The sequence below is a fragment of the Dipodomys spectabilis genome, unplaced genomic scaffold (genome assembly GCF_019054845.1).
Source record: "Dipodomys spectabilis isolate Male_0828 unplaced genomic scaffold, ASM1905484v1 ptg000039l, whole genome shotgun sequence".
In the NCBI taxonomy this organism is placed as follows: domain Eukaryota; kingdom Metazoa; phylum Chordata; class Mammalia; order Rodentia; family Heteromyidae; genus Dipodomys; species Dipodomys spectabilis.
The window spans coordinates 5,218,652-5,234,536 of NW_024870716.1; the positions used below are offsets into that span (position 1 = coordinate 5,218,652).

Consider the following 15,885-nt stretch of genomic DNA (forward strand, 5'->3'; position numbering starts at 1 on the left):
AAAAAAGCCGGAAGTGGTGCTGTGGCTCAAGTGGTCGAATGCTAGCCTTGAGCTGAAAAGCTGAGGGACAGCGCCCAGGCCCAGAGTTCAAGCCCCATTACCGCACCCTCCCCCCCCCCGAAAAAAAACACATTCCCCAATGTAACACTTTAAGATGACTTAAAGTAGCTGGGCACGGTGGTAAAAGCATGTAATTTTAGCCCAAAGGAGGATGAGGTAGGAAGATCCCGCATTTGAGGTCAGGCTGGGGCCAGATTGGATTACAGGGAGAGATCATATTTAAAACTTGCCCTAATTAAGAAAGATAAATAAATGCTGATTTAAATTGTGGGAGGAAATGATGGAAATCACTCTACACGTTTCTGTCTGTGTGTTTGTTTGCGTGGCCTGCAGGTGTGGCTTTTCTTTTTAGGTAGTGCTGGGATCGGACTCAGGAACTGGAGTGCTAGTTCAGCTTCCAGCAGTGAGCAGTAGTAGCCTAGTGTGGCGACCTTTTCTTTATAAGGAAAGGAAACCCAAGAAGAAGCAGGTGCTCATCTTTTAGGCTGAAAGTTCCCAGACTATCCTGCCTGGTCTGGCTTCGAACCCTGAGTCTCAGATCGCAGCCTCCTGAGTAGTTAGGATTACAGGCGGGAGCCATCTGAGCCTTCCTGCCTTTTCTTAGTATGTACTGTAGGGGTGACAGGAAGGAGACCCAGGAGTGTGTACCCACTTTTCAGGCTGATGCACGGTAGTCTTCGTGAAAAGGGGCATTTTTGTTTTGAGCAACCCTTTGCTGAGCCAGGCTGTGGAGGGTCACTAGAGGTCAGACACAGAGGCACATCACTACCCAGAGGCCTCTGCGCTACTTCTTCCCCGGTGGGATGGAAAGAGACCCAGGGCCGCGCGCAGCACTTGAGAGCGGAGGAGGCGTGGCCCTGAAACTCGGCCGGAAGCGCGGCGGGGGCGTGGCCAGCAGGGCGCTCCCGCGACGCGACGGGCCTCGCGGGGAGGGGCGGGGCCGCCGCGGGTCGCGTGCGGATGACGCGCCAGGCCACAGTGAAGGAGCCGCCACTTCCTGGAGCCGCCGGCCGGGGCCGCTCGCTGCACTCGGCGCCGGAGCCCGCGGCCGCCGCCATGTCCCACCAGACCGGCATCCAAGGTAACGGCGCCCCGGGGCACCCGCTGGGGAAAGGGCCCCGGGAGGCTCCGGGTGGGCCGCGGGGCACGTCGCACGAGCAGGCCTCCGAGCTCCTCCAGGCTCGATTTCTTTCCCGCCCCCCCCCCACCCCCCGGGCTCTCCCGGCCTGCGTCCACCCCCCCACCCCGTCCCCGGCCGCCGCCCGCCACGTAACCGATCGACCCGCACCCCGGGGTGGAACGGAGGGCCGCCGGGGCGAGGGGGGCGTGCCCGCGGGGGCCCCGGGCCGGCGTCCGGCTGCTGCGGGACTCGGGGCCGCCGGGGCCGAGCTTGGGGGGGGGCGGGTGTGGGGATGTGGAAGGCGGATCGCTGTCCCGGCCCGGGGTGACTTCTGCTCTGCACCCGAGCGGAGCCGATCGCCGAGTTGGGGTTCTCCATGAGAAGCGCGCCGCGGTCGTCCTCACGTTCGTGGGGGTGAGGGGGGGGGGTTCCCTCAAACTCGTGGCCGCGTTTTCTCTCCCCCAAGGAAAGGCGAGCCTCGGAGAGATCCCGAGTGGCCGAAGCCACGCTGGGACCTTTGCTTTTTCCCTTTTTTTCGGGGAGCTGAAGTCCGATCGGTGTGCGGTGGCACGCAGTCAGCCCGCGCACGCAAGTCGAATGTGCCCGGAGTGCGCTGGGTGTCTTCCACCTGCCGCGTGCCCGTGCTGGGCTGAGGCTTGACCTTAGGACCCGGGTGCTGCCCCCTTCCCTTAAGTCTGTTCTGGTCAGGGCTAGCGCTCTACCACTTCCAGTTTTTTTTTTTTGTTTTTTTTTTTGTTTTTCCTGGTTAATTGGACATAAGAGTCTCCTGCGAGTCTCATGGCCCGGGCTGGCTTTGAACTCAGATCTTCGTCTCTTGAGTAGCCCAGAGATACCAGCGCCAGACCTTTAACCTCCATTATGTCTGGCTTGCAAATAAGCAGCCTGGAAGCCCCCACCACATCAAAATGGAATAACATATCCGGGGGTTTACTCATGCTCACGGAACGAGTTCCAAAGTAAACTTAAGCCCTACTTGGTTGGTGTTAGTCAAACAATGTCCCAGCAACACTTAATCGTGTGTTTTATTTTTAAGGGTCTCTGACACCATCCCACACGCCCTCACTGCTTGTGCATGCGCGTGCACACCCATACACAAACATAGTCTCAGGTCTAAAACTATTGTTTTACATAGCCGAGTTGATTTTGACATTTAAGTATATAAAGTTGGAATTTGATGATTGAGCCTTATGGGCAGCACTGTTTGTATTAGTGATAGTTATGAGCAACTCTAAACAACCCAAGCATAAGATCAGGAACGAAATTGAGGTTCTAATAGATACACCAGAGTTCAGATATGAAATGAATATAATCAGCGAGTTTACTCTGGCTTGTTGAAAAGTACAAATAAGAAAAAAACTAGAATTTATAAGATCCTAGTGTATGTTATCGGCATCTTTTTTAATCAGAAGAGAGTATCTGATACTGTTGTTTTTAATGCACAAATGCAGAAAATAATTTGAAGCAGTTTCACAAGCCTAAAATTGAATTAGAAGGGGAGGAAAGCAAGTTTTCAACATTTCTTGTTTAACAAATATGAATAAAAGTTTTTCACGATTCTAATTATTATTTTTCATTGTAATTTGCTCCTTGCTGGATTGAGTTACTTCGATATATTCACTCCAGTGTTCAGTTACAGAATTACCTAGCTAAAAACATTGAAGCTCATCTACTTTAAGAATATATTCATAACTATATGTCTTGCTTACATTTATATGCCTGTTAATTTATGCCTTTTAAGTTTTATAATACTGGTAACAAGATGTTATATGATGCAGATATTTTTCTTTGTTTTGTAATTTTTTCCATATAGAGAAGAAATTTTTTTTAAAAAAGAGCTTTATCCTTATCTTTTTTCCACAGCAAGTGAAGATGTTAAAGAGATCTTTGCCAGAGCCAGAAACGGGAAATACAGACTTCTGAAAATATCTATTGAAAATGGTTAGTTAACATTTAAAAAATACCGCATGTCCTTAAATTATTGGGTATTAAATTGCTAAGTGTTGTCAGTAATTTGAACTATTAATGTGAAAAAGCTTCAAAGCTTGCCTTAAAGTAACAGATTGCTCACATCACGTCTCTAAGAGCCCTTCCTCTTCTTGAATTCTGTAGCACAGGATTTTTTTGTGTTTGTATTTCCTCTTAATATTTGTGACTTGGTTACTGCAACACAGTCTGCTTCTAATGTCAGTGCATCCATTTCTGGAAGCAGTGAACAGGTGGTTATTAAAAAGAAGTTATTTAGTTCAGCAACGTTCTATAGTACAGACATGGTCTTTCTAAGTTTGGAAAAAGTTATAAGAATCTAACCAAGGTATAAATTAACTCTTTAAAAGTAATTCTGAAAGTCAGATTTGAATTTGAACAATTGCTGGTAGGCTGACTTGATCACACATAGAATGTGTTAAAATATAAAATAGTCTACTGGCCTCATATATCTTAAATACCTTGACATATTTATTTACTCTGAAAACATAAATTATTCTTCCATAAATTGGAAGTAGATCTAATTTGTTCTCCACTTTCTGTTTATGTATTAAAAATGAGAATAGTTTCTAAAATCGACAGCACTTTGAACATTCAATGAGAATAAAGTTAAAGATACAGTAAAGCAGCATGTTTTAGCAATATTGAGCTAAAATGTTTAGTGTCATCACTTCCTAAGTGACTAGTTATTTTTTGTTTTTTTGTTTTTTTTCTTTTTTGGGGGGCAGGGAGGGGTCCGGTCGTGGGGCCTGAACTCTGAGTCTGGGCACTGTCCCTCAGCTCTTCAGCTCAAGGCTAGCGCTTTACCACTTGAGCCACAGCGCCACTTCTGGCTTTTTTTCTTTTTGCTTATGTGGTGCTGAGGAATCGAACCCAGGGCCTCAGGCATGCAAGGCAAGCGCTCTACCACTGAGCCACCTTCCCAGCCCCCCTAAGTGACTAGTTAAGTAATTAAAATAGAACAGGTAGTGTCGCTAACTAGCAGCACATCACTATTTTTGAAATCACTTTCTAGTTTATTTAGAGGAAGAAAGTTAAAAAAGGAAATTTCAAAGAATGAAAAATAATAAATACCTGCATCTCTCCTTAAGTAGTAAATGATAAACTATTTTAAATGTAATTTTGAAATAACTTGATCTTCCTATAACTCATACTTTGAAAAATGAGGAAAAAAATTGTGGTTTTATACTTGAAAAAATGTGACAGCATTTATGCACTTTGCCTTGATAGCCATTATTTGCTTTTAAGCCTTTTGAAATTTTAGTGTTTTTCTTATATAACAATATATTTTTTGAACAACTTTGAATGTTTTTGTCTGTGCCACATATTGTTCATTTTCTTAATGATGGAACTTGAGGCTTTTTCCAGTTCTTACTGTCCCTGAAAAGTGCTTCAGTCAAACTCTCTCTTTCACAGACACACAGATACACACAGACACACACACACATCCCCTGTCCATATGTGTCACCATTTCACTTCATTTTGTTAAGTTACACTTGTGAAGTGACCATTGTAATTTATGTTTGTAGGCATATGTTTAAATCTATAGCATTATAGTCAAGTAGGCACTAAATGTGGTTCAACTGAATATCTCTTCTAAGAGCTAAATCTTATTAATTTCAGAAATTATAGTTTTGAGTGGTAGTGTAATTATTTATATTTTGCTAGTACTTTACAGCGTTGATCTTTTGAAAAATGGAATCTAACTGCCTGTTGTTCATCTCAACGATTGTGATCATTTTTCAGTTTCATTTCTTGTATCACATAAGTATTTATCTAAAACAGCATGCTGTTCATTGCTGTTTTTAACTGTGTTTCATATCATAATAATTTCATGTGTTGGGACTTTTGTCTTTCATCTTGTTGATGTGAGTGATGATCATTGGAGAAGAAATATATTTTCTAGTCTACATTATTCTGCCATTTCGTATTTCCAACCATGTATATATCAGGTTAAAATTTTCTTTTCATAGAGCAACTTGTCGTTGGATCTTGTAGTCAGCCTGAAGATTCCTGGGAAAAGGATTATGATTCCTTTGTCTTGCCCCTGTTGGAGGACAAGCAGCCGTGCTACCTGTTGTTCAGGTTAGATTCTCAGAATGCGCAGGGATATGAATGGATATTCATTGCATGGTCTCCAGATCATTCTCATGTAAGTAGTTGTTTTGTAGTGAAATTTAACAGTAAATGCTCAAGATATTTTTTTAAAAAATATTTCAAGGCTAAACATTAAAAGGTCATTTACCCTATAAGGAATGATGATTGGGGAGATCCTTGTGCTGATAATGTGGAATCAGGAGCAATACACTTAGATTCAGAAGACTCTCCCTTGAAATCACAAGTATTATTAAGTCTGGTAATTATAATTAACTATAAAGCTAACTACTTTGCCCTGACAGTGATCATTGTAATACTGCTGAGAACTTATTGTTTATAATTTTAATTTTTGTTAATATTCATGCATTATTAATGGCTGTCATTCACATTATAGGCTTATGTACAAATATTTTAGGAAGGTTGATAGTGGATTGACCAAATGAAACAAGATAAAATTAACATGTGAATATTATCCAAATTTTAAGTTTGTTATAAAAAATATTTTTTTAAAGCTATTTAGATGGCCTTCTTAAAAGATTATTCTGTCTCCTTTAGTTCTCCACATCCTCTCTGGAAAAAGGTTTGGGATTTCACTGTTCAGGATTATGAAATTATTTTTAGTAGCTTTCTGTAGATAGTAGATCTTTAATAGGAGAAGTATGTGTTAGATCTTTGTCATCCCTGTGTACCACATAGGATGGTATATGCCATCAGTAAGCCATGAATATTTGACTCTTAATAATATCTGAGATAGCTTCGAGGAAGATTCTGCTATCAAAGTTATTTCATGTCATTTTTCTCCTCTTACTTTTAAAAACTTTTTAACTCACTTTGTATTCTTAGAACTCTTGCTTTGAAAATTTAGAATTTTTTTGTTAACATTTTGTGATTTTTTTCCACTTGATAAGATGTGACATAATTTGTAATCTACCTTGGTAGTCATTGTTGGCTTAGATGCTCATTATAATGCTTATTCTCATTCTTAGCATCTGAGCTTCAACTTTATCACTAGTTTTAATTTGTTTAAAGATTTTTTTTAATACATTTAGAATATGCTGTTTTTGTAATGATATTCTTATCCATAAACTTACACAAAAATTTTGGTAAATGAATAGGTTCGTCAAAAAATGTTGTATGCAGCAACAAGAGCAACTCTGAAAAAAGAATTTGGAGGTGGCCACATTAAAGATGAAGTATTTGGAACAGTAAAGGTGCTCAAAGTTCATATTTTTATGTAAATTTAATATGTTGTGAAAAAATTGTTAAAGAACTCAGTGGTGGGGAATTGTTATGAATTCAGATGGTTGAATCTATAAAAGTAAGAACAGGACTGGGAAGGTGGCTCAGTGGTAGAACACTTGCCTTGCATGCATGAGGCCCTGGGTTCGATTCCTCAGCACCACATAAGCAAAAAGAAAAAAGCCGGAAGTGGCACTGTGGCTCAAGTGGTAGAGTGCTAGCCTTGAGCTGAAAGAGCTGAGGGACAGCGCGCAGGCCCAGAGTTTAGGCCCCACAACTGGACCCCCCCAAAAATAAATAAATAAAATCAATACATAAAAACCAGTAGCTTAAAAAAAAAGTAAGAATAAAAGAGAAAGTACTGTTATACTTCAAAAGATATGGAAGTTAACACTGAGTACATATATAACAATTCATTTGTGTGTATATTTATTAGACAATGAGAATATGTGCTGTGGAAAATTCCTACCTTTCTAAACCATTTGCATGGTAATTACATATATTAGTGAATATGCACACAGACTGAGAAGATTGAATTATGTTTGTCAGCAGGCTTTTGTTTACTTGTTCAGAGGTTTCCTGCTTCAGAAAGTAATGTAATTTAGCAGACAGGGAAATGTGCAGTTTGTACTTCATTAATTGTGTACTGTGCTGGCTGCTTTCTCCGTTCCCTAAGTCTCAGTCTTCCAAACCACAAATAGTAGATAAGAAAATGTCTTTTTTTTATATATATACAAACTCTAATGATGTTCTCTGAATAAGTACAGAGAAATTAGGTGTTAGTTTAAATCCAGAATTCAGAATGTAACTGTTAATTGTTACAGAACTGAAAGACAGTTTTCCCCAAGAAAATACTTAAAGTTGTCCTGTGGACTTGAAGCATGACTAGACTGATTATTGGCTCACATCACCACTACCGAACTCGTACCAAAGATTTCAGTAATTATAAAACTTAAGAGTAAATATTCCCCATAGAAATGTTTGAAACTAAGCTGGAAGTGGAGCTGTGGCTCTTATTGTAGAGCACTAGCTTATGGTGGGGTGGGAAGGGGGGGAAGCTCAGGGATCATGTTTAAGCCCCAGAGTTCAAGCCCCAGGCCTGGCGCATGCACACGCACGTACACACAATCTGAATCTTTCAAAATGCTATCTTTGTGTGTGTGCTGGTCCTGGGGCTTGAACTCAGAGCCTGGATGCTGTCCCTGAGCTTTTTTGTTCAAGGCTGGCATTTTGATGGTTATCTGGAGATCCGAGTCGCTTCAATGCATGATCTTCAGATCTCAGCCTCCTGAGTTGCTAGGATTATAGGTGTAAGCCACTGACGTCTGGCCTAATGCTACTTTTTTATTTAAAAAATTTCAATTAAATTAGCATTTTTTTCTTTCTAAATAACTTGTTTTCTTTGTAGAGGTAGTTAATAGTCCATTTCTGTGCTTACAGGAAGATGTATCATTACATGGTTACAAAAAATATCTGCTGTCCCAGTCTTCCCCAGCGCCCTTGACTGCAGCTGAGGAAGAATTAAGGCAGATTAAAATTAACGAGGTAAATTACAACTTTGAAATGCTTGTAATGCTTTAAGTATTTGACAGTACCATATTTTCACTTAATAGGAGTAACTAGGAATAAAGGTGTTCCATTGGCTGTCTGTGTTCAGTGTGTTCTCAGAAAGACAAAGCTAAAAAGTAGTAGTACACTTCTTACCAATGTCTTAGTAGTTTTCCTCCAAAACATATATGTCAGAACACTTAAGTCTTTTTGTTAGAAACACTGTACTTTGGATACTGTGGAAATGGGAAAGTGTGTGTTCTCTATTGCAGTTTTCTTTCTAGTAAGGCTGCCTAGAGCAGATTTTGTGCTACTTCGGAGAATAGTGATGTCTGATGAGAATCGCCTAAATTCTGTAGAGAGCTGAGTATTTCTAAGAGCTCTGTACAAGTCTGTGAACTTGGATAGAGGATTGTTATTTGAGGACTTGTTGAGCAGGTTTGAGTCAGTCAATCTCAGCCATATTATAATTCATTGTGTTCTTAGTTTGAGTCAGTCAATCTCAGCCATATTATAATTATAATTCATTGTATTCTTAATATATTGCTTTCTGACGCATCCTAGTGGATGTTGGCATAACTACGGTATTTCTACTGCTATTTTACAGAAAAGAACAAGTAGCTGAGATGGTTATTCACTGGCCTCAGTAACAGACTAATAGGAAAGAGTCTGGAAAATGATTAAAATGTTTCATACCAAATTGGTAGCCAAGGATCTATCGTATTAACTCAAGTTATTTGGTAGGGCTTTTGATGTGATTTTTTTTTTTTTTTACAAGTTTGATAGTTTGTTTTATTCCTTGCAATCAGAACCCAGAGGATCATATTGGGGTATGCACTTGCATATATTTTATGATGTTTTCATTATCCAATATCATGCTGTAGAATCTCCATTCATTTTATTTACAAACGTAGAATTTCTATTTGACTTTCCATGTGACACTGCAAATGAGCGCCTGTACTAGCTACCATGTATCAGCATAAAGACTTTAACCATGGATGTGCATTGAAAGCTTTCTTCTGGGCCACATGCACTCCGTTCTTAGTATAAGAAAGCTCTCAGTCTGGAACTTCTGCAGTTGTACAATTTGTTGAGCTGTGTTGTGTCTTTGTGTACTGTTTGTCCTCCTTTCAACTCAGTGCATGGTGTTTGTGTTGCATTTTTATGTCCAAGCGAAAAAATGTAGTTTCTTACACATACTGTGTTTTGTTATTCACAAATTCTGTCCAGTAAAATTTTGTACAGGACTTGAAGGGGTCATAGATGACACTGTAAGAGTTTGTGCAGTTCATTGGAACTGTGGCAAACCAACTGAACAGAACCTCCAGAGCCTTGCTAAATCTGCACACTCCTTCATCCCTCCCAGCATTTTCATAACGATAGATTGTGCACCTTGCATGTCAACAAAGTGCTAGCAGCACAACAGGCAAAGTAAATTGCTCTCTAAGTGTATAGTGTTTGAATTCTCAGTTACAGGTTGGGAAGCAGTTGAATGGTGGTCTTTGGTGTAGGATGGGTGCTCTTATTTTTACCATAGGACATTGGTGAATGTGAAGTTTTACCAGCAAATTGTGTCTGTCATACTCAGGTACAGACTGACGTGGGCGTGGACACGAAGCATCAAACACTACAAGGAGTAGCCTTTCCTATTTCTCAAGAAGCTTTCCAGGCTTTGGAAAAACTGAGCAACCGACAGCTCAACTATGTGCAGTTGGTAAGAGATGGAGAATGAAAAGTCTGTTCTCTTCAGTGGTTTACAGCTTGTATAAATTCTGATTTTCATGGGCTTTAAATTTTTAAAAATGCCTCTAATTATTTTGTTCGTTTCTTAAAAGATCACAAATGTGCTGGGCATTAGTGGCTCATGCCTATCTACTCAGGAGGCTAAGATCTCAGGATGAAGGTTTGAAGCCAGCCAGGGCAAGAAAGTCTATGAAACTCCTCTTTATTTCCAGTTAACTACCAAAAGGCAAAAAGTAGAGGTGTGTCCCAAGTGGTAGAGCACTAGCCTTGAGCAAAAAGGTCGAGTGACAGCACCTAGGCCCTGAGTTCAAACCCCAGGACTAGCACAAAAGCTGTATATGTCATTATAAAATAAAAAAGTCAAGATTAATCCAGGATGGTGTCCCTTCTTGTCTTCTAATTTTTTTATTATAAAATTGTAACTAACTGTTTTAACCAATATATATATATATATATATATATATATATATATATGTATTTTTTTTTTTTGGCTAGGAAATAGACATAAAAAACGAAATTATAATTTTGGCCAACACCACAAGTACAGAACTGAAAGATTTGCCAAAGAGGATTCCCAAGCATTCGGCACGCTACCATTTCTTCCTATATAAACATTCACACGAAGGAGACTACTTGGAGTCCATAGGTATGTGGTACATTGTTTTTCACAGCACTTTCAGTTGGCTGGCTGGTATTCAGTACCATATACTGAAGCATTTCTTACCTAGAGGGCTTAGTTGCAGTTTTATAAGGTTTGTATACTTGCTTTAATTCATGAACTGCTAACTGTACGTACTCTTTCACCTTACAGTTTTTATTTATTCAATGCCTGGATACACATGCAGTATAAGAGAACGGATGCTGTACTCAAGCTGCAAGAGCCCTCTACTAGAAATTGTAGAGCGACAACTGCAGATGGATGTAATCAGAAAGGTAGACTTAGGTTCTGCTCATTCTTTCATTCATTCATTCTGGAGCTTGAACTCAGAGCCTAAGCACTGTCCCATAATTTCTACACTCAAGGCTAGCATTCTACCACTTGAACCACAGCTCCACTTCCAGCTTTTCGCTGGTTAATTGGACATGAGTCACATGGACTTTGCTGTCTGGGCAGGCTTTGAACTGTTATCCTCAGAGCTTGTCCTCCTGAGACAGGCATGAACTTTGCTGCCCAGCTGACGTGGGTTTTAAAACCATCACTTCTCACCAGATTTTTCTTGTCATTTCCATGTACCATAAGATGTGACATTTATAAATGAAAAATACTTGTTTATGTTCTTCCTAAGTCCTTAGAATCTCCTTTACAAGCCTAGAAACGACCTGTCACATTCCTCCTCTCTCTATTGATCGGCACTGTGTAAATGGTGGCTACAGCTCACATGTGGCTATGTTTAGATAAAATTTAATGTTTAGTTGTTCTTTGTTTTTTTGGCCAGAAGACTTGGCAGACTTTATTGAATAAGTAGACAAGCAGAAAGGAAGGAGCACACTCTTAACAGTGTGGTGCTCTCAAGGAGAAACAGAGAGACACCAGCGTTTAGTTTCTGAGTCATCTGAATCACATTCAAGTGCTCAGGAGCCACCTCTGACTCAGGGCTACAGTACTGTGAGATGCAGCTTTCCTGGGCCTCTGCCACCTTCTGTCCCACAGTGCTGCTAGAGCTACATCCTGTTACTGTGACTAGACTTCTTACTGAAAAGGACCACACTCCATTTATATCCATGGGTCCTGGGAGGATTGCACATTGCCAGTTATTGGGGAAATAGGGAATGGGTATAAAATGGAATTCCCATTTGGATTGTGGGAACTCAACTACAAATTTTCTTACCTTTGTTTTCTTAAATGCAGATAAAGCAGAAGGAAAGATATGTTTTGGTTTATGTTTTAGCTTTTCACCTCTTAAAACATAAGTCTTTTATAAGCTACCAGTGGTGTGGTTTTAGGTCTTGAATACTTTGATCTTTTTCTTTTTTTTGGTGCCAGTCCTGGGGCCTGAGTATTGTCCCTAAGCTTCTTTTTGCCCAAGGCTAGTCCTATACCATTTGAGCCACAGCTCCACTTCTGGCTTTTTTTTTTTTTTGAGTAGTTTAAATCTCATGGACTTGCCAGTCTGGGTTGGCTTCCAATTGTGATCCTCAGATCCCAGCCTCCTAAATAGATAGGATAATGGGCAGGTGGCTCCTTTGATCTTTTTAAGGTCCTGAATGGTTGGACCTTCCACAGCAAAGGTGGATCAAGACACAGTTTATACTTTGCCAGGTCACACAGGTTCTGTGTTACCTGTTCTTGATTTTAGTTTTGAGTTTGCCCTCATCTGTTCCAGAGTGATCCTAAGTGGCTCAATGAATAGAGCCATATATGTTTCTTGAATAGATCATGAACCAAAAGCACAACCACCCAATATTATAATATGAGCTTTTACTTAGCACCATTACTTAACTAGGATCAGTAAGAGGGAACAGGAAAGAAAATGAACAGGGCTGATTATATATTTAGGCAGCTATTTTGCATTGCTTTGAAAACCTGAAGTAGTTTACATACACGGCCCTGGTTTTCTTGTGTGTGTGTGCATAAGCACTCATATCTGAACACTGGCTTGTTGCTTGCATGGCATTTTGATTATTACGTTTTTTTATATTGTATCACATGACTAATTTCCTTTTTTACAGATTGAGATAGACAATGGAGATGAATTGACTGCAGACTTCCTTTACGAGGAAGTGCATCCCAAGCAGCATGCACATAAGCAAAGCTTTGCAAAACCGAAAGGTCCTGCAGGGAAAAGAGGAATCCGAAGACTGATTAGGGGTCCAGCCGAAACGGAAGCCACTGATTAAAATCGGTCTGTTCAACATCGCAATACTAGTTATTTTTTAAAGTCCACTTTTAGTATACAGGAGAACTGAAATCATTCCATGTTGATATACGGTAGGGAAGAAAATTGTACTTTTTGAAAAATAGCACTTTTCACTTGTGTGTGTTTATAAAATGTTATGGGAGACTCATGATTTCTATTTTTGAGTTCAAGCTGGGAGAGGTTTTAACACAGCATTGTTTAGTTTTTGTCACACCTTTTTCATTGAGTGTTGATTTCACACAAATAATTCTGAACATTTTATATAGTTGGGCCATTTCCAGAAAGTCTTGATGTCTTAAAGTAGGAAATACTATTATTTAGTGCAACATCTGAGGTTCTTTTTGTTTGCTTTTTTGAAATACTCACCTTGATGAATATGCTAAGGACCAGGTTAGATTACTTTCTAAGCTGGAAATGTATGTGCCTAGGAAGAAGTGGAAAGTTGCTTACTCTGAGAAGCTGTGCTGTCAAACCTGGACTGTGTCTGCATCTTGGAGAAATAATCATACCAGTCTTTTCTATTTTAACTTTCTTGGTTTTTTAATGGCATTAAAATTTCAGAGTAGCTCACTCTGAAACTATAGGGTACCAGATACTTACTCTACTGAAGGATTTCTGACAGACTGCCTTGGTGAATCTCTTTCCAGTGCTTAAAAAAAAAAGTTTTTCCAAGAAAATCATTTCATTGTAAGTGCAGTGAGGCCCACAGTGCTCATGTTCAGACTGAAATTCAAATGAGTGATCATTGAAAAGGAAACAAGACTAAAAAGTTTTCCTTTTCAAAACCATGGGTTTATAGACAAATCATGTTCTTTTATCCTTGTGCTACAAATACTCAAATTTAAATTGTTTAAAGTCCTAGTACTGAATAGCCTAACTTAGCTTAAGAATGTTGTTTGAGTTAATATCTCATTTAAAAATGCATTTAACTGTCTTCTAAAGCTTTTGCATTTTCATTTAGAACCTAGAGAGATTTTGAGCCTTTGATACTTGAAATAGAGGGAGCTGGAATACATCATATTTAATTGGTTAACCTGCAGCAGAGCCATAATCTTGAAAAGCTTTTGAAAGGAACTGTGGGTATGCAGAATTTGGGATTTCTTGACTTAAACTTCATGATGCATAAAAAGTATCAGAAATGCACATTTCATAGTGTAAAATATGAAGCATTCTTCGCTAAACCTTATCACTTAAGGTAGAAGACATACCTTTCAGAAATTCAGTGTGTGTTCAAGTAAAGGATATAAGGATAATTATGGGTTGGCAGATTAAAAAAATAGAATTAAGAATATTTGTGTGGTTTTTGCTTGTTTACAAAATAATTAGAGTATAATATTTAAACTTGCAAAATAGTTGACAATGATGTTGCACTTGTTTACTAAAGATATACTTTATAAAGTTCCTTAGGTGCACAAATAGAAACACATACCCACCAATTATTGCAATGAGAGGCCTGGGGTTCTGTTTGAGACTGTAGTTAAAGTGGTCCGTTGCAGTCAGGAAGAACAGGACCTGTCATGAATATAAAGAGGATGTCAGCAGTAAACGTTTTTCTGTATCTCCATGTGCAATTACACTCTTAAATTCTACACTACATGACAGTAAATGGACATTCCAGAATATAGATATGATTATATAATCTTACTAATTATTATTTAATGCAATGATTTCTGAAGAATCACTTCTGCATTTGTTTTAGAGGATAACTCATTGTTTACAGGATGTTTTAGGTGACACTAGATGTGAATAACATTCCCAATAAATTTATATAGCAGTGAAAAATTACATGCCTTCTGTGGACATTTTATAAGTGCATTTTATATCGCAATAAAATTTTTTCTCTTTAAGTTGTGTTCTATTCTGTGTTGGATTTCTAGTACAGCTTTTTAAATGTTTGGATAATTGTGTGATTCATGGGTTAGAAATTCCATTTATCTATTCGTTAATTGGCCTACCTAAGTCCAGAAAGGATTTTAAGAGGTTTGAAGCCTCAGTAAGAGAGAACAGTTGTGACTGTTCAGTGCTGATTGTACATAAGAATTTACCCACTATTGTAGCCATAGTAAAAATGCCACAAGTCACTTAGTTCCTACCGTGATAGAAACATTCCTGTACAGTGAGTGATCAGACTGTCTGACCCTACTTCGTAGAGGTGCTATTTACCCTCCAGAATTGTTAGCTACATTCCTACCTGCATGCAGCTCAATATCACATAGAAAAGATCTTGATGGCAATTTTACAAAAGGTGGAGAAAGTACCTTAGAACTAACTTTTAAAACTTAAAAAATGTGAACTCTAAAACCTGAGGTACACATTACAGATAGTTCAGTGTACATCTCCCATTTTCTTTGCTTGTTCAGCCATACATTATAAGGGTAGCAGTGTAAAATGCTGCTCCTGAGGCTGGAGGCATGGCTACGGTATTAGAGCATCTATTAGCAAACAAACAGTTCAGATTCCAGAACTGAAAACAAACACATACTTGGGGCTTCATTCAGAGACACTTGATGCGTGAGTGGACCTAGGAATCAGTTCCACGAATAGTTTCCTGTTTACCCTTGACTAGGAGTAGTTCCTTTTTCTCCCCCCCCCCCCCCCCACTCCCCCAATCTAGCCTTACTGTGATGTACTCCCATCACTTGGGGCATGGCTTGCTACCAACCTTGATCATTTAGCTGTGGCTCATTGGCTGCTTTCTCCCTGGAGCCAACCAAGCATGGCCGTGGGAAATGTGTGCTTTTCCAGCAAGAATATCACTAACTCATCATTGGCTGTCTGTTTTCCTCACTGCAATGCTCTGCTCAAGTGTCTTATCTCCCTGAACTTCCAATCCCTTTGGTTCTCTCTTGCCTTAATTTATTTTCTCATAACACAGCTTTGCATCACTGTAGCAAAGTGCCAGAGAGAAATCAACTTAAAAAATGCTTGGGCTTATGGTTTTGGAGGTTTCACTCCATGATCTCTAGGTTCTGCTAGGCTTGTGAGGCAGAACATGAGGTCATGTGTTGGCCCCACACTGCTCATCTTGGGACTTGCCATCAGCCAGAGTTCAGGGTTTTTGCTTTGTTTTGTTTTTGTGTAGGACCTGGAACTTGAACTTAGGGCCTGGTCTCTGTCCCTGAGTTTTTCCATTAAAGGCTCATACTCTTTACCACCAGTGCCATAGCACCGCTTCTGGCTTTTTGGTGCTTAATTGGAGATGAGCATCTCAGACTT

The 15,885-nt window shown here is 39.7% G+C and overlaps 1 protein-coding gene across 1 annotated transcript; it reads left to right on the plus strand.

Moving 5' to 3' along the window:
• Positions 1–1,034: 1,034 nt before the first annotated feature.
• Positions 1,035–14,516, plus strand: Twf1 (twinfilin actin binding protein 1). Its single transcript, XM_042677427.1, has 9 exons — positions 1,035–1,141; positions 3,062–3,139; positions 5,158–5,336; positions 6,397–6,492; positions 7,961–8,065; positions 9,657–9,782; positions 10,307–10,457; positions 10,623–10,744; positions 12,482–14,516. The coding sequence occupies exons 1-9, from the start codon at positions 1,117–1,119 to the stop codon at positions 12,647–12,649; spliced, it is 1,050 nt and encodes a 349-aa protein (XP_042533361.1). The 5' UTR covers positions 1,035–1,116; the 3' UTR covers positions 12,650–14,516.
• The last annotated feature ends 1,369 nt before the right edge of the window (positions 14,517–15,885 follow it).

Coding starts and splice junctions, on each gene's coding strand:
- Twf1 (XM_042677427.1), top strand. CDS start 1,117: ATGTCCCACCAGACCGGCATCCAAG. Junction 1,142..3,061: donor CCACCAGACCGGCATCCAAG/GTAACGGCGCCC, acceptor TTTTTTCCACAG/CAAGTGAAGATGTTAAAGAG. Junction 8,066..9,656: donor GGCAGATTAAAATTAACGAG/GTAAATTACAAC, acceptor TGTCATACTCAG/GTACAGACTGACGTGGGCGT.